General features: G+C 35.1%; 1 protein-coding gene across 6 annotated transcripts in view; it reads left to right on the top strand.

Annotated features, from left to right (window-relative positions):
• The window catches only part of LOC123699986 (homeobox protein homothorax), a 244,097-nt gene that overhangs the window by 125,383 nt on the left and 99,933 nt on the right, over positions 1 to 18,781 (top strand). For 3 of the 6 annotated variants that reach the window (XM_045647060.1, XM_045647058.1, XM_045647056.1), the window contains exon 9: positions 9,472 to 9,558. In XM_045647060.1, coding sequence (XP_045503016.1) covers positions 9,472 to 9,558 — 87 coding nt within the window. Of the gene's footprint in view, positions 1 to 9,471; positions 9,571 to 18,781 lie in introns of all 6 variants that reach the window. The other 3 variants (XM_045647059.1, XM_045647057.1, XM_045647055.1) reach the window with 1 other exon arrangement.

Here is an 18,781-nt window from a genome sequence, read left to right as displayed (position 1 = left end):
AGTATCGATAGTGCTATCGATACTATTGCTTTTCCCCAACTATCGATAGTTAATCGATAGACTATCGATAGTGGACTATCGAGCGGCAACACTAAGCGTGATTTTCTTGACTTTTAGTGCTGTTATATGTCATTTTTATATTTTTGACTCTACAATGTTTTAAAGTCGTATCTCATTAATGTTTGATTTATTAACTTTAGCCTTTATGATAATCTATGTTATTATCTATTTGCATATTAAATTTCACTAAATTCGTAATCAGTAAGCGAATGGAAGAAAATGTACAGTACCATCATGGTACTCTACATTTTATACATGTAGTACCATGCTAACATAAATTAAAAATAACTCAATAGAAAACACAGAAAAAGCCGCGATCAACAGCTAGTCTAGCACAGTCCTCATGTGTGCGTCACACGTGGTATACGTAAATATTTTTGGTGGCAATCGATTTCCGAAATCCATTCCCCTCGCGACGATGAGATTTTGTGGATGTTCATTATATTTTCATTATCTGTATCAGGCATAAATCATGATTTAAATCGGTTAAATCAGGTAACTTTTGTGCCATATATTGTAACAAGTTTCAATCAGTCTGTAGATACGTCTGGAAGGTTTACTCAAAGGTTGTAACTTGTTAGTTGTACCTTTAAATTCTCCATTTCAAGCCCTTACAAAATCAGTTAATGGTGATAAAATCTATCTTTCTTTAACAACGGAAAAGTTTTATACATTAGGACTTATCTATACTAATATTGTTTATAATGAAAACTTTAATATCTATATAGTTGGTATATACAATATCATATACTAGAAAATAGACAAATAGTCGTATACTACATAAAATAAATTAAAATCTATTCTCATGTCGTTTTAGACTTTAGAGTCTTGTAATAATTGTTCGTAAGATACACTTGCTCTCAATAGTGATCCATCAAACGTGAAGTTATCTCAAGATTAGATATTGGATAACTTATCAGAAATCCTAAATTCGGAAGAACACAGTGTTTTCAGATCAAGGTTATTTGTTTTTTTACAGTATAAATCGACGTAAAATGAACTGTGTTCATATATTGTTTTGTGTTTGTTCCGGTAGAGCTATGTAAAGATTTGTCAGTTTTGCAAATTTTGTTTTTAATCTAGTAGGTAATAATTTCGTTAAAAATATTTAATTAAAAAACTATATAGCATGATAATACCGATTTTTGTTAAATATAGTTATTACCAGAAGCAATAGGCAATATACATAGACTTCAAGCTATATTCGAGGTAAAAGAAAGGAAGAAGACACCTAACTTTGTTATAGGTATAAATATATCATGGAAATAGACAAAAATTATCATAAACCTAACAATCATTTAGAAATATGTAAAATCGTGGGCCAAATGTAAAACTTGTATCGCTATTCAGTTTTTATTCAGTCACGATATATGCATTAAATAATTACATTCTATTTCCTAGACTACACCAAGATGTAATAACTACCTTGGATTAGAATAATATTTCCTAGATATATTTTTCATTCTGAGAATATAATAATAGAGATTATCATTATTATTTTATTCAAATAATTTTACATTAAATAGGTATATTATTAATTGAGTGTTGTTTAAAGGATATTTTCATTTAAGAAGAAGATAATTTGTAATCAAAATAGATGCTTTTCATTTTAAGTATTAAGGAAAATACATTTTTGCTGTTGATCATAATATAATGCACTTTGTATTTGTTTGGCGTAGAATTACAGAAATACAGAACTAGGTTCTCAACATCAAGAAAAAAAGCACTAAAAATAATTATAAACTCAAATAATCCAGCTTATCCACACAAATCCGTTCGCATTAGCGCGTATCGCACCGTCCTGGCATCATTAATCTACGTGACAGTTCAAAATTTAGTTACAGAGGGTCCCTCCCCGCGCCCTCTCCCGTCGAGCCATCGGCGTTCGAATACGGTTCCAAATTTGAAATGTTTATAAAAATACGTTTGAATTTAGAATTTGTGTAGAAAAAATTTAATTAAATGATATTTTGAAATGTTAGTTACGGCATTTGCGATTTGTGGTATGTAATGTTTTGAAAATTGCTAATTCTATACAATAAGCTCAAATAAAAATGTATCTATTTATAATACATAATATAATATTATTTTAATAAATATAGGTAAATCATATAATTGTTTCTCATCACGTCTGTTAGTTAATTCACATAGAGCGTTAAACACATTTTGATGATATTTCGCGTTCAACGGAATCAATCTATGTTTTTTTTATTTGATAAAATGGCGATTTGTAAAATGGCTTTTAAATTTTTAAAAGCCATTTTTAAATTTTTTAAAATGGCTTTCAATCTTAAACTAAATAAGCAATATCAATCTGTACCAGGAACACAGCGTATCAAGTAGATTCCCTGCTGCGTCTGTCGTGAGCACGCGTCGATGCTGCTAATTACAACCTATTTCCTATTTCTGAGAGCCTGGTAATTTAGATATTGACTTAGTATTAAAAACAAATTAAATGCAGGCAAAGGAACTAAAGCTGCTTCGAATTTTTAAAGAAAATTTCAGTTTTTTTAAGGGAGAAAAAAAATCATCAATATCAGTCTAGCCGTTCTTACAATACAAATGACCAAACAAATACGAAATATCAGGAAACGTTATCACCTGTTTTTCTAAGATTCGAGTTTCAAACGTGCCAAATATCTAAAAATTTCAACAGCTTATAAAACGACAGCGCAAAACATAGGTAATTAATTATTCCACAAAAACTGGCCCCGACACCTCAACGTCACATTTACGCAAACGTTCAATCACGGAGGTTTCCCATTACAAACATACAAATTCCACCGAACTAGATAGTTAATTTTGTGTGGTCACGCGAAGACAGCACGATATTATTTAGAGCCGATGACCCTGGCAAGCTTTAAACGTTTTTAATTAAATGCTAAATCATACTAATATTATGAGTGCATGTCTGTCTTCTTATACCGCTTTCACACCCTAAAGAATAACTCCGATTTGAATGAAATTGAAAATATGTAGACAGTTGAAGACCGGTTTTACAATTCTGAAGGGCTGAAAATTTTTGCCCGTCTTTTTGCTCATGGATGAAACAGTAACTAAGTAGTGTATGGCTGTTTATTTTATGCGAGTGAGGAAAATGTTCAGCCGAATTTTTTTCGATTTTTTGATAGAAGTAGACCGGAAAAGTTATCTGACGTTTAAAATGCAGACTTATCTTTTTAAAATCCAGTTTTAGCAACAATATTGCGTCAATAGTTTTATCACTTAAATACTGTAAAATTCAAATTCATACATCCTGATACATTTGATCTAAACAGCCAAAAATATACCCGCTTCGAATATGAGGGTAATTTCTTAGTCGATGAATAATCGAAAAAACATTCAACACAGGTCAGGGGATCTCAAACTTTATACCACACACATAAAGTGCAATTTTAACTGGAGTTTAGCAGTGACTGGCACAATTCAGTACTGGTGTTTCGCCCTTTTTTATTACAAGCGTACACAGATATTTTGTACGTGAATTATTCCTGAGTTTTCTCTGTCGAGGGAAATGTAATTATTGTGTAACGAACGCGTGACATGGCCTTCCTGTTACTATGGTTCCTGTGCCTTAATAATGTAACAGTCCTAAGGTACTTTAAATACTATAAAATACTTACCTAAGTAAAGACGGTAGTCTAGGACATAGAGAGGCTGATATACCAAGCAGAATTAATATAACACTAATTCTTGGAGCATTTATTAATTGCAATAGGTAGCTAACCAACCCATGATTCGTTATAGTCTACTAAGCTTCCGCCCGCGGCTTCGCCCGCGCAGTAAAAGAAAAACCCGCATAGTTCCCGTTCCCGTGGGATTTTCGGGATAAAATCTGTCCTATGTCCTTTCTCAGGTATGGTATGGTAGGTATGAAAATATCTCCATACCAAATTTCATGCAAATTGGTTCAGGCGTGATTGAGTAACAGACATACAGACAGAGTTACTTTCGCATTTATAATATTAGTATGGATCATGTTTCAAAGTTACATTGCAGATTTCCCAACGACAATACAGTTTTACAAAAACCCACAAATGTTCTAACCTAATTACAAAAACACGCTTGTAATCCACAGTACGATAAACAATTAAATAAATGAACCACGCCCTCTGCCCCCTGTCAATCACATTACCGAGTCACTTGTAAACGGTGGATGGCCATCAAAACGTCATTACACACCCCACCTTTATCTGAGCGTTTTATATTCATTCGGGGACTTGGGACACTAGTTTGGGAGTCTATCACCTGTGTGTTGGATTTTCAGTAGATGTAGTTGTAATCTATACTATTATTATAAAGCTGAAGAGTTTGTTTGTTTGAACGCGCTAATCTCGGGAACAACTGGTCCAATTTGAAAAATTCTTTCGGTATTAGATAGCCCGTTTATCGAGGAAGGCTATAATAGATTAATCATCACGCTAAGACCAACAGGAGCGGAGCAATGCGGGTGAAACTGCGGGGCACAGCTAGTTTTTTATATTAAGTGTAAAAATTTGAGTTTTGCTAGTTGGAGAGGTGTGTGTGGAGTAGAATAAGGTTTCATTTACGTGGATATGTGAACTGTGAATGAAATTGTTGATGTGTAGTGTCGTAATTTAAGATTTGTTAGGAGTAGAGCTAAATGTAGAGTTAGGAAGAGATATTATAAAGTTGTGCTTAATGTTAAGCCTTGGGCACAGAATACTTAATACTATGCCGTGGGTGCTTTGCTGCTATTCGATTATGTCTGATTTACCTTTTTATACTGTTGTTAATGGACATAGACTATATTTCATGTTATGGACCATAGACATCCATAATCTTCTGGTGATACCATAAACTGACCTTTCACTGACTGTAAGATAGGAGAAAAAATAGATGTTGCAATAGCCAGTCATCGTCAAATCTGTCAAGAAGAATTTTTTTATAGGAATACGATGTTAGTATTCAAAGTTTACCAGAGTAAAGAAAGGAGGCTCTTTTGTGATAAAATAACTTGTCAAGCTACGTTTTAGGTAAAAATATGAATGAATAAATGTTAAATGCCGTGGAATGTGCTGTCTGACGAGGTAATGTTAAATTACAGTTTTCAACATGTGGTCGACAAAAATGTCAACCTATATTTCTACTTACATGATTATTACGCGGGCACGTCAGAGCTCGTGGCATATAGTGACGTACTCCAGTCCATCCGTGATCGATGAACTGTCACCGTGACAGTGTCAAGGTCGAGTTTGACAGCTGTCAAACGGAGACAGCGGCTGTCAAACTACGCGGTGCTGAAAAACGTGCCGCTGTCAGGCCGTAATGGATAGCCTTCCGGACGAGCGCCATGTTTGTTTTGAGGTTAACGAACTTCATATTTTTTGAAACGTAATCTTGTGGCTCTTTGAAATATTTTTTTCTCTCATTTCTAAACTCGGTATAAATGTTTCCAGCTAACGTTTTGTTTATAGCAACAAATCAAAAGATACAACGACTTTTGGATTACAAAGAATTCTAATTTGAAAAGTTTAAATGCCCTCTCCTTTCGTGTATTCCAAATTGCAAAAGCGCGTAGGTACGTAACTAAGTATGTGTTTTATTTTCCAACTTTTACAATTCAACAAATTCGCATAAATATCGTCATAACGGCGACTCTCGAATTCCAAAGTGAACATGAGCTAAGCAATTTTGACACCGACTAAAAGCAGACACCTAAGCACATAGACTATCGATTCGTACCTACGATGATATACCTAGGATGCCTCCCTCAGCGAGCCATCGACCCTGCTTCCGCCCAAGGCATTCGCCGCTCTATCGGAAGGGAAGACGTCCCATTTTCCTCTGACAAACGGAGCCTTTCTTGCCACGTATATCATGTTCAATAAGACAGTAAAAGACATCGGGCAGTCGGACAATATTCGCGTTTATTTCTATTGGTTTAAGAGTAAGGCGGATCCGCCCTGGCTAGGGCGGGCGCAATTAGGCAGCTCGCGTTTAAAAATGCATTTTTTTATTACACATTGTTTTTACGCTCGGATGATATTTGAGGTTGCGTCTATTGTTATTGTAATTAGTCTGCGATATGATTTTATGAATTTCAGCATAACGTTGGTTAACGTTGCTCTTTTGCTGATATCCGTTTTATGTGTAGGTATATGCATTCTATAGATATGCCGTCTCGATTCAGTTATAAATTAGATTAATGTAATGAGTGCCACACATATTTTTTTATTTACAAAATAATACTTATGCATCAATCAAGACAGAAATTCGTACATTACTTTCTATGCATTTTCGTCGAACTGTCCTCCAAAACCTACAAAACTACGCACCTAAAATTAAAGGTTCCTTATTGGATATAAATAATTGGGTACAATATAGAGGTATATATAAATACCGTAGACCCTAGGGGACCGGTTCCTATGCTATTAGGAAAATTGCTTCATATACCTTACGATGTCGGTTACCTTTTTTATGTGTTTTGGAGTTTTTAAATTTACTTATGTGGAAGAAAAATAATATGACTTAGTACGAATGTAAACTGGTTATTTCATGATGATTGATTGGACGGTTTTTTAAAGAGATAAGTTGTTTTTTATTTAAATGTAGAAGAGCATTTTACTTATGTTGTTTTTAGGTAATTCGTAATTAATTTTATGCGGGATCAGATGTTAAATTAGTTTTTATTATTTTGAAATTACTATTATAAGCCACTGATAGGTTTAAAAAATTGTAAAAAGTTTAAAAAATCTTTATTGAAAAAGTTTTAAAATAATACAGTTAAACGATAATTACAGGTAATTCGATAACTCGCATATAATATATAGTGACCATAGATAAAAACATAACTCTCCTATCAGCGCGGTCGGTTAGCATATCCGTGCATTAAGAATAAAATAAACAAAAAACACATAAAACCTTTACTAGGGTCACATAACCGTGCGGCGTCTTAAATATGTGATTTATTGTGTGAACGGAGACATCCCTTAGGCAGGTACCTACATGCTAGCAGGTGCTGATCTCCTAGTATCTCACTAAATCATCCCAAACATATTTATTGCCCTTTGAATCCGTTTGATTTATTTGACATGTTTAAAGTATTTTAATTTATTGTTAAAAAATTATACGTGATGTCTTGACACGGGTTTGAATCCTGCTGTTGTAAAAATAAGTGCTCATTGATAAAAAGGCTAAACAGTTTCCGCGTATTTTACAAAACACAATAGATAAAGGTACTTCAAATAATTATCTTGTAAACAAATACATTCATAATACACACATGACCACCCAGACGCTAGAAAAACACTATACTCCTGACACATTATTTTTTCCGGTCATGAGAATCGTACTCACTCTACTAGCGTAAAAACCCGGGTCAGTCACACCATAGGGCAAATCAAATCGTCAAAATATAACGTAATGTAAATGTAACAGCTAACCTCATATTAATGAAGTATTCACCTAAAAACAATTTAAACACACAACTAATACATATTTAGTTAAAACTCGACAATTAACGTTATCAAGAAACTAACTAAATTTAAATTATAATCAAGGACTTTATAATTCGTTCATAAAAGGCAATGTTAACAAACGATAAACATAACAATACAAAAATTACACATACATACAAAACTAATTAACAATAACAAAAAGAACACCTGAAGCGTCAAAATTAACAAAAATCGAGGGGAACGTACAATAATAATTAACAGTTATCATTATAACAACTAATTGCTGGGTGTTTATGATTGCCTGGTACTGGCCTGTTATTAAGCCGAGATTTGTTCGGATCAAAATAGGTTTTGAAGAAATACATTAATTCTATTGTTTTATTTATAATTGCTGTAGATTTGTATCTGCATTGTTTATGAAATTATGTCTTCAGATTATATAGTTCAATCGCTTTATACGTGTATCCCGTTAGGATACTGCGAATCGTATCAATTTGCGTGCACAAAATGGCTGTCGGTGTATTTATACATCGTCACGCGTCTCAGAGTTACAAGTAAGGGCATATTTAGACAATTTCCTCGACAAACACGAGGTCTCGCTTTATAAATAACATAGTATTGCCAGTTGCCACCGCCGCACCCCAGTCTGATATTCAGCAGGTTATTATAATTTTTCGCCTTATGAATATCGTCGCCTTACCCTCGCGAGGGAGTCACACCTCAGCAATTTTACTTTAATTCTTATTTAGAGTGCCGCCTTACGCTTACAAGATTTTTAGTATTTGTTTATGGCGTTAACTTGTTTTTAGACGCGATGGGGCAATTTTCGCTTTCCTCAACGACCGCTTTACGTCCCCCGCGAAACAAAAGCCATTCCCGTTTTTAACGAACCACAGATAAGAGAAGTAATACAAAGACAGCGGAGGTCAAGGGCTTTTTTTAAAAATCGAATGTTCATTTGGCGCGCGCGTCATCGCCGCGCTATCAATCATGCATGCACCATTGCGCCGCGCTTTTGTTCGAATTACGAATTTCAAAAAAGGTACATAACGCGAGCGAAAATTATGGTCGAGTTCTCTTTTCAAAATTCCATTCCGCTCGCCTCCCGCAGTGTTGCCCGCACTAAAATGCTGCACTACCATGGAGCTATTATTCAATTAAATAATTAAAAAGAACATCACGTATTTGCCCTCGGTTTAGCTCTGTTTGTATTCGTACCTACCTTATTATTAAACTCGTTGAATGCGACTGTATAAAAAAATGCACATTATTACCTACGCAGCGAATAATATACTTATGCAGTGTGACACCGTTAAAAAGTAGGAAAATTGCTAATGGTGTATGATATTGCCTCCCCTTATTTTTGGGGAAAAGGACTAGGGGTGGCGACACCTTTGCGCTCCCAGGAGGTGTTTTTAGTTGAGTATTTTTCGTTTTTTTCGTCGTGTTTTTTGCGTAATGACGCCTTGGTCCTGAGAGACTTGGTAGAATCCATTAGATAGGCGGGAAGAGCTTAATGTAACGGCTTTTTTCTTGGGAATCGAACCCCGAACTCGGTTGAAAAAACGTTGTAGCTGGGAGGACATTAGCAGGCGTCGTAATGGCTTTTTATCAGACTGCGTTGGGGACATTGTATTGCCAATTTGTTGCAAACGCATGACGATTCTTCACGTTAACAACGTCAAAACACAAAACTTCAACAATTTGTGATTAATGTCAAAACTTATAACACGCTTAGGGTAAACTTTTTTGTACCTACTAAATCTTTATAAAGCGCTACAATATAATTCCAAGACTATTTATAAATTCCTGAACTTAAAATTAACTTTGAACTTAGAAGACTAAATACCTAAAAATTCCATGAAGACGGACCCTTTGATTTAACTTTAAAACCATTGCGATAAAACTTATATAAATCGTAAGTATTAAAATGAAATTCTTATATTTTAAGACATGTATAACAATAATTAAAATTTCCATATATTTTCAGGCAAATGGTGCCCGTCGCGGCGTGAATGGTCCTCCCCGCCGGACGTAGCGCGGCGCGTCTACTCGTCAGTGTTCCTGGGCAGCCCCGGTGAGTATCCAGGTAAATATCGGCCGTAGAACTTTCAATTTCGAATTTATTAATCTGTGTACAGGCTTCATACAATCTTCAATCTACACTACGAATGAAAAAATGTGTACAGGCTGCTAAGAAAAAAGAAAAAAATCCCTTGTTCCAATCGGATTTAAATTTCGAATGTAATTTCAAATTTTGCTTTTCACACACATCTGTATGTCCCTTGTTGAATAGTTCAAATTTAGAATGATGAAACCAGCCAGCTATTTTATTTTTTATTGCAGCCACAGACTAAAAACTACATCGTTTTAAAAAAAAAAAACGTTTCACTTTTTGATTTGTATGCACAAATCTTTTATCATAACAAAAATCAACCATGAAGTGTTTAAATATTTAATACAAACGTTTGTCAACGCGTTAAGTGGCGGTGATTTGAAAGATCTCGCATACAGTGGGTTCGATGACAGCTAGATGCTAAGTGTCGAAAGCAAAGGACATATTGTGATAAACAAATATTTGTTCGAAGTCATTTGTTATGTTAAAATTTTTCAAGTTGCTATAATCTGTATTTACAATCTGTTCAAAGATTATCCGTAAAAGTTTATGTAAGTAATTGTAGTAATTTGTATTTTTTATTTAAATCGTGATTTTAAAATGTACCTACCTTCTAATATATCAGAGAAGAAAAAGAAACAAGACTTCTAATGACTTACATATAGTCACATTTTATTAAAAATTAAACATGTAGTGCATTTCAAAAATTAAAATATCTATCAACAAAAAAGGAGAGCCACTTTATCTAAGTATTGTTATGATTGAAATAAATAAAATATAAACTTATTAGAAATATAATATAAAAGAGCCACTTTACGTAGGTGCTGTTATTTTTGAAAATAAGTAATATACGCATAATAGAAATATATAACCAATATTATCTTATTGGTCAAAACTAACTAATTAGTAGGCTTATAGGTACTCTTCACAAAAAACATACTTATTAGAAAAAGCTAAAAGATTAAAAGCTCTTGGCTAATGGGTGTTATAGCATTCAGTATATTATCATAATTTATTGGTAATTTTTTGTTTCCATTTATGTAAACGGAACGGGTACATACCCGATCTTTAACTTCATATGAATGCCTGAACGTAAAAGAGAAAAGCTCAGAAAGCTCTAATTATAGTAAAAAAACAAAAAAACAGCAATATTCAAGTGCAATTAGAGACAAAAAGTCAACAGCACATGTAGTGTCTATGCGCATTTTTAGATTAAAAAAACCGAACATCTCAATACAAAACACTTGCCTGTCAAATAAATATGACATCAATATAGCAGCGCCATCTACCGGCCCATTCATAACAATAACCCGTAACCGAAGCATTGTTCTAACCTAAACTCTATCTATATACGCATAGAGCAACAATTACGATAACATTGAAATGCACTTGCTACGCTACAATGTCCGCACAAATAGATCATCTATCTCACTTCCACTTGTACGCGCCGTTATCATCCATCTCGCTTGTATTATAATACGTCAGTAACAGTGCCCGTTTCCATTACACTAAATCAATTAACGGACGATGCTCACTTGACCGTGCATCGATACGATACGGTCGATTGTACGTGAAAAATTTAGGTAAATATGAACTTGTAAGGGAATAAATTCGCGATCAAAGTTGAAACATTTACTTGTAAAATATAATATGGTGTAGTTGTGCAAAATATTAAGATTCATTCAGCTCTCTTTATTCGAAAAAGCATTAACAATAACATAAAAAGGGACAAATTGAGGACATAAAATTTCCTAAAATCCACCATAACTTAAAATCCAAAGACCCATCCATCACCCGACCATAAGTTTATCCGCTTAACAGGACCGATCAAAAGCACCGCGCACAAATACAAGACGTCAGATAAAAAATAATAAAGTACTAAAATCAGAAATGGAATCGGAAGGAGCGGAGTCAATTTATTCGGCTTCGTTACAATTCCGATTTTTATCTAACGTCTTCAATGAACGCCGAAGACGGATTACAGTGGAGCTGCGTTCAGAAAAACGAGAGAAAGGGACAGTACTAGGTTATCGATTCCGTCCTCAACAAGAAAGGATCGGCGGAGTGGGACCGCACGATATGTCTTTACGACGTGAGAAAGAGATAAAACAATTCCTTACGCGCCTTGAATGAGACACATTCGAAACAGCTCTTTAGCTACTTATATTAAGGTCGCAGTTTCATTGTTATTGCCGGTACGATTGCGGAACCATCGAATTTTATGTTATAACTTCATTGCGCGCTCGCTGCGATATTCTTTTTTATGTTTTAAGTAGTAGAGTTGTTTTTGCGTTGCATTTTTATGTAGTTCCGATCTTTTAGATGTGAGCTTTCGTTACTATGGTGACGTGCTTTGGAATGTTTAGGCTGAGTCAGGGTTGCTCTCCACAGATGATTTTCCCATAAATTACGATGTAATAAAAGTAAAAAGGATAATTAAGGCGATTAAATATTGTCAAATTTACTTAATGCTCGGCATATCTATGGTGTTATCTATTTCTAACAAGGATTATTTAAGAGCAACTTCTTAAATGGATTGTAAAGTTATTATGAACCTATAAAATCATTATTATCGTCGTTTCTGCAGCTTATCTTTGAAGATCGATAAAATGGTACATATCGGATGAATCATAAAACTTAGGATTGTGTGTTTTTTAACTTTTATTCAGAATAAAATCATTTCATTGCGTACTTATCCGAATGTGCGAGCTTTAAAATATTTTAATCTCAATGTTGCATCTTATATCGTGGCCAAGTTAAGGGGAAAACAATTCGAATAAAGAGCTTCACGCGTGTGTAACATGGATTAGGTAAGCTAATTATTGTAATATTATTATTATCCTAACGATGAAATTCAAAATAAGAAGATAGAGACAGGCGTATGAGTGAGCGAGTGAGCAGAGAATTGCTCAATTTGTGTCTCGGCTCATAACGCGTTCCTTTTTCAAAAATTCCAATAAGATCGATCGTTCGCCATGTCCGCAAATTAGAGCGGGAATCGGTGTTCGTTAGCGACAGCTGCATTGTTGAACGTCTTAAGCGACTGTGTTGGTGCACGCTAATGTATATCCTATTACGGAGGTACAAGGGCGTTTCTGTCTGGCGCGGCGTAATCTCCATCTTGGTACCAAAGCGCGCCGGTGCAAAGATGCATTTTAGCTAGCGGTCTCAAAGCGCTCATTTCGCTCGCTTTTAAGTTGCTGGGTCGTGCGAAAATTGCACTCTCCGAGCCAATGACCACTATATACATGTTTGTGTGTATGTTCACCTATCCGATGTAGATACGAATTTGCGAACCTGTTCCTTCGTATAGAATTACATGCCTTTAACCCGGTCGCTGATTGCTTGATATCGAGATAACGTTTTTTGTTGGCATTTTAAATGATTATAGAAATAGATTTTATGCGCCATTTGCATAATAAAGTAGGTAATAAGTAAACAACATTGTTGTGCGTTATTTTATGACAGATCAACGTTTTAATATATGCATTGGAAATACCTAGTAACTGTAAAAACATAAGGCTTAAGTATACCTAGAAACTCTAGGTACCTACTGAAGATGCATTTTTGACAAAATCCTAAAATAATTAAGTATCTAGAAGCGGTAGATGATGACTGATTACTTAACTAAAAATGATGTAGGTACCTAACTCTAACGTTGGTATCATTGTAAACAAAGAACTTGCCATAGCAAAGACCTAGCTAAAAATTAGATTTATACCAAAATCCAGTACAAAAAACGCATACAGAAAACAAGAAAGATAAATATGTATGTTAGTGAATACCGTGTGAGTGCAATATTAGCATATAATCGCATACTTGTCGGGTCAGGTCAGTACAAATTGCCGACGCACGCAACAGAGACCACCATGGACCATATTAAGAGATACCAATAATTTGTTACCATCAATTATTTTAAATTTCGAAGGCTTTTTGCGGCAAACAGTTCGATTTCCGAATTCGAAATTTGAAATTGGAATCTTGGTCGCCAATACGTCAACAGTGTTGCCCTGTCTAAATATTACCTACCTACCAAATTCGAATAAGAATTGACAGATTTTATAAATCATTTCACAGTTTTTGTGCGATGTCAACCGTGTATTGCTTAATAGCGGCCATATATTAAATCGAAAATGATAAAGTTATTTGAGAGATTAGAAAGCTTTTAAACCGAAAAGTACGTAGCGTGTAGGAGGCTAACGGATTGCGGTGAGACGGACCGACACGCTCGTGACGTCATCGGTGGGCGAATCCAAACTAAAAAACGGCCAAGTGCTAGTGTCAGGTCACGGCACACCCACGACTTCATTAAACGCTCCCTTATCGTTAAAATCGATCTCGTTAACAATGAAATGCGAAACAAAAACACGTACACGAATACGAGAAATGTAATCGGCCCGTCGCGCCAAATAAAATAAAACCTCAATCAAAAATCTCAAAGCATTCCGTATCATAACCGGAGTAGAGCGTCGACCCGGCCGCCATACGAGCGGGCTACAAAAAAACTTATAATAATATAACGCACTAAGTATCCTTCTTAAAAATACGCCTCGCGCGGCCCTCCGATCGCAAGATGGACCTTAAGTTAGAGCGGTAAGGTCGAGGTTTGCGGGGCCGGCGGGGCGGGGGTGGCGGGCGCGGGGCGGCGGCGGGGCGGGTGATGGATGGCCCAATCGGGCGGCGCGGTGCCGGCCGCTAATCGCGCAGTGCGCGCCGAGCGCCCGACGCACACACACGTGCCGCCGCCTTCAGATGTAGCGTACCTACCGGAAAATCGATGGAAAACGGCCGCCCCTCAAACAAACATGAGTTACGGGGCTCGATCGATAGCTACCAACTGTTGTAAACAAGCGGGGTATTGGGGAAAAAAGCCACCCCAGGGGCTATTAACGGCCACGTGACTAATTTTGTGAGCTGTCACTGGCAGGTCGCACGTGGTCCGCGTCTGGTAGTGACCTTAAGCTTGCGGCGGCGATGTTTAGCGGATAAATAAACATTTTAATTCTCTGTATGAGTAATTATTTTCTGCACTGTTAGATGAGTCTGCATTCTGTTCGTAATTGGAATATACATTTTACGCATACTTTAACTTGTATTTACATTAAAAACATAAGGGATGAAGTAGGCACTTTAAAACTGTATATACAAACCGTTACCAACTTATGATTATGATCACTCTCTACTATATTATGTTATAGTAATCACTTATCATAATTACTGGCATTGAAAATTAATGTCAATTAATACCAATAAAGTTGTCTCAGCTCTGAGTTGTTTTGAAGTTCATATTTATTGCACCTGCTTTGGGCATCACTTGTCTTCTGTCGAATAAATAGCCATCATAAGGAATACCTATTGCGTATTAGCATATATCAATATCATAAGAATAATTATCTCAGTTACCTTTAATACCTATTAAATAAAGTTTACTTTTATAAAAACTTAACAAACCAATATCATACATGCCAGACCTAACTTCATCTTACTACAAAGTAACTTTTTTTTGCTAACTACTTTATCCTATTTGTATTTACTAAGTGACTTCTAACTTCTGCCAAAGATATCCCAAATCCTTACCTCATCTTGTACTATTTCCTATCTCCTTTGTGCAGAACATCCTAACTCTCAACTTACCAGACCAAAAACAAAATAACCAGACGAAACAAACCGTCTGACAGTCAGACCCGAGTCACCTGAAGATCCGAAGATTAATTACACCGAGAGGTCCACATAAATCAGGATCCATCGCTTTTATCGGGACCTTTCTAATCCCGTACGAAACAAATCTAATGAAATGTATAAAAAAGGCTTTTCGGCTTGCTGTTTGACTATTGGAGATATCTATACTAATATTATAGATCTGAGTTTGTTTGAACGCGCTAAGCTAAGGAACCACGGGTCAGTTTTAAAAAAATATTACACTGTTAGATAGTCTATTTATCGAGAAAGGCACAGACTATAGGTATATCATCACGCTAAGAGCAGTAGGAGCGAAGCAATGCGGGTAATACCGCAGGGCATAGCTAGGCTAGTTCTTATATAAATGAAATACCTACCTATATTTGGTCGGTATTTTGATTTATAGATAAAATTACTGTTGTTGAATTATTGAATTATTTAGTTCTAAGCAGCTGCTGAAATATTTAGTAAACAACTAGCTTACCGCCCGCGGCTTCGCCCGCTTTCTCTAAAACGATTTGAGATTTAAACTATCCTATCTCTCAAGTTGGATCGAACTGCACATGGTGTGCGAATTTTATTATAATCGGTTAAGTGGTTTAGGAGTCCATTGAAGACAAACATTGTGACACGAGATTTATATATATTAAGATAAGTAGGGAATATATTTTAATGACAAAATTTAACCAATTATGAGACATAATTTCTTTGTGAATTATTGATTGAAATGTTATAAGGCTTTTTTCAGTTATCTACTCTATAAATTATCACTACATAGTATAAAACAAAGTCACTTTCTCTGTCCCTATGTCCCTTTGTATGCTTAAATCTTTCAAACTACGCAACGGATTTTGATACGGTTTTTTTAATAGATAGAGTGATTCAAGAGGAAGGTTTTAATATATAATTTACTAGAGGTCCGCCCCGGCTTCGCCCGTGGTACATATTTCGTAATAAAAGGTAGCCTATGTTCTTTCTCGGGTATCAAAATATCTCCATACCAAATTTCATGCAAATTGGTTCAATAGTTTAGGCGTGATTGAGTAACAGACAGACAGACAGAGTTACTTTCGCATTTATAATATTAAGTATGGATTAGGTTTAAGTCAAAGCGGGCGAAGCCGCGGGCAATATAATCAACATAGGTAATTGTTTTGTCACATATGACATAATGATCGAATCTAAAACATTCATCACCTTAGCCACTTATATTTCCACAAAAAAATAGTCCAAATTACAAAATTAAAAATGTTATCCTTGCTCCATCCATCCGTACTTTTTTCCGTCTCAGGCGTTTTATTTCTTTTTTTGTTTGCTCGACTGTAGCCCGGGACAGGCGGGACCAATGAATTTAGATTTAGATATTTTCGGGCTTCGTTATTTATGCTTTTCATTGTCGAGATATGAATATCGTGAGGGAATTATAAATCTTCTCTAGCGAGTTCTGTTTTTTTTTCTGTTTGTCTTTTGCTTTTTTATCTGTGATGTGATGTGTCGTTGTATTGAAGTGTAAGAAATAGCGCTGAACTATTTGATGATATTGAGTGCCAATTACCAATATGGTTACAACATAGATCTTTACCTACAATTTCAAAGAGAGAACTTTGTGGTGATGATAAATGATAGCGAAAAATTTATATCGTAAACACTTTAAAAAATGTTGTCTAGTATGTCTGTTTGTATATCGGCAGTAAGTCTATACTTACTGCCCATATACAAACAGACAAACTGACGCATTAAACTTCATAATACGTATCAAGTTATATAAAAAATAAATCACACCAGCATAATCATAAACCACAATATACCTAATATAATAACAGATTATATCCATATCACGCACAAACCAAAGCGATTGAATACCTCTAAAATTGTATGATATAATCCATTTTAATGCCGGCCATTTAAATTCCAATAAAGGCGATTCATACCGGCAGCTATTCCAAATATTCCGTTTAAAAAGCCCTTAACGGAATTATTAGAGAACAAAAAACGCACAGATGATTTACGGACGTCAATTTTGACAGCTCATAGTTTTACTCCGACAAAATTATAGTGATTTTTTGAATTGGCCATCTACTTAATACAAATGCTGTTAAAAACTGGTTTCGATAGATTGGGAATGTGTGGTATTTTGTGAATGTTTGAGTCATGTTGTGTTGGCATAGGCTTTAGAGGTGTTGTGAATGGATAGCTTTATCTTTACTTACAAATGAAGTTTGTTGGGAATGGTAAAATAATCGCTTTTTAATAAATGCGTTTGGGAACATAAAGTGTTATTTCTTTGGAAGAATTACTGATAGATTCTAACAGCTAAATAAAAATACTGAGTTATTTTTTTTTATAAAAATAAATTCATACTTACCAAAATTAGCTCTACCTAAATACATAGATAACAATCGTAAAATCATTGTATAATAGTTAGTGAAAATCTTATTATTTTCAAAAGTCCAGTGCAATAAGCTGTAGGTAATTGCATAAAAAGCAAGTTAAATGTCACAACAGCATATCAAAATGGCTGATATGTCATCCCACGCACGTGCGGCGTCAGTTCCGACATATTTTTGCATTATAAATACATTCAAAACCATCCTACGGATATCATAACAGATATAAAATTGCGAATTTATGCGATTTCTTATTTCACATCGCGAAGCGAGTTAATAAAAATAGGGATTTGACAAGATTAAAATTATAACTTTGCTCCTTGACATGCGTGTTATTGCATTTCTTTTTTAGTGTTGCCAGGTTGCGGTAAGCCTAAAATCAGTGTTACCAGCCGACAAATGTGCATAACTTGTCCTGTATCCCATTAATTACAAGACCTCTTACGATCGCAACCAATTTATACGACAGTTATATTTTTAATGCGCTACAAAATGATGTGTCAGTAATTTTGAGCATTTAACCTTAAGGAAACTCTTAATGAAGTGGGCTTACGACATAAATTGTCGGAACGGCTCCGGATTTGCATTTAATATGTAATTGAAGATTCTTAAATCGCTTATATCTTAATTTTACGCAAAACGTACACTCGGTTTTAACATTAAATCACATATTTAAATATCTTTGAACATTCCAAAACCATGCACTATGTATTTATAACCTCAAAATTAAGTTTATTCCGTTTAATATATAAAAGAGACATTCGTTTTATGTAAATACGCTATAACAGACGAAAAGATAAACGTTTAAACAACAATCCCATTATCTTTACAATGTGAATTTAATAGCACAATATACATTTTAAGTCCCCATAATTTTTATTGTCTTTCGTTTCCCACATTTCGGGACAATCAGGTATAACTGGCAACACTAACAGTGGAGGCGATCACGGCCGCCATTACACGAGATTACCTCTAATGTAATGTGTCGGTGATTTGAAATAATCACACAGATTACCCATACGTGATGTCATTTAATCAATACGATTGTATATTGCAGTTATAATACCTTATTTGCATACTCTGTGGATGATTATTGATTTATGAGCTTGCGAGATTGG

This window comes from Colias croceus, chromosome 18, assembly GCF_905220415.1.
Source record: "Colias croceus chromosome 18, ilColCroc2.1".
In the NCBI taxonomy this organism is placed as follows: domain Eukaryota; kingdom Metazoa; phylum Arthropoda; class Insecta; order Lepidoptera; family Pieridae; genus Colias; species Colias croceus.
The sequence above is the reverse complement of the archived record's forward strand: the minus strand, read 5'-3'. Positions and strand labels throughout refer to the sequence as shown.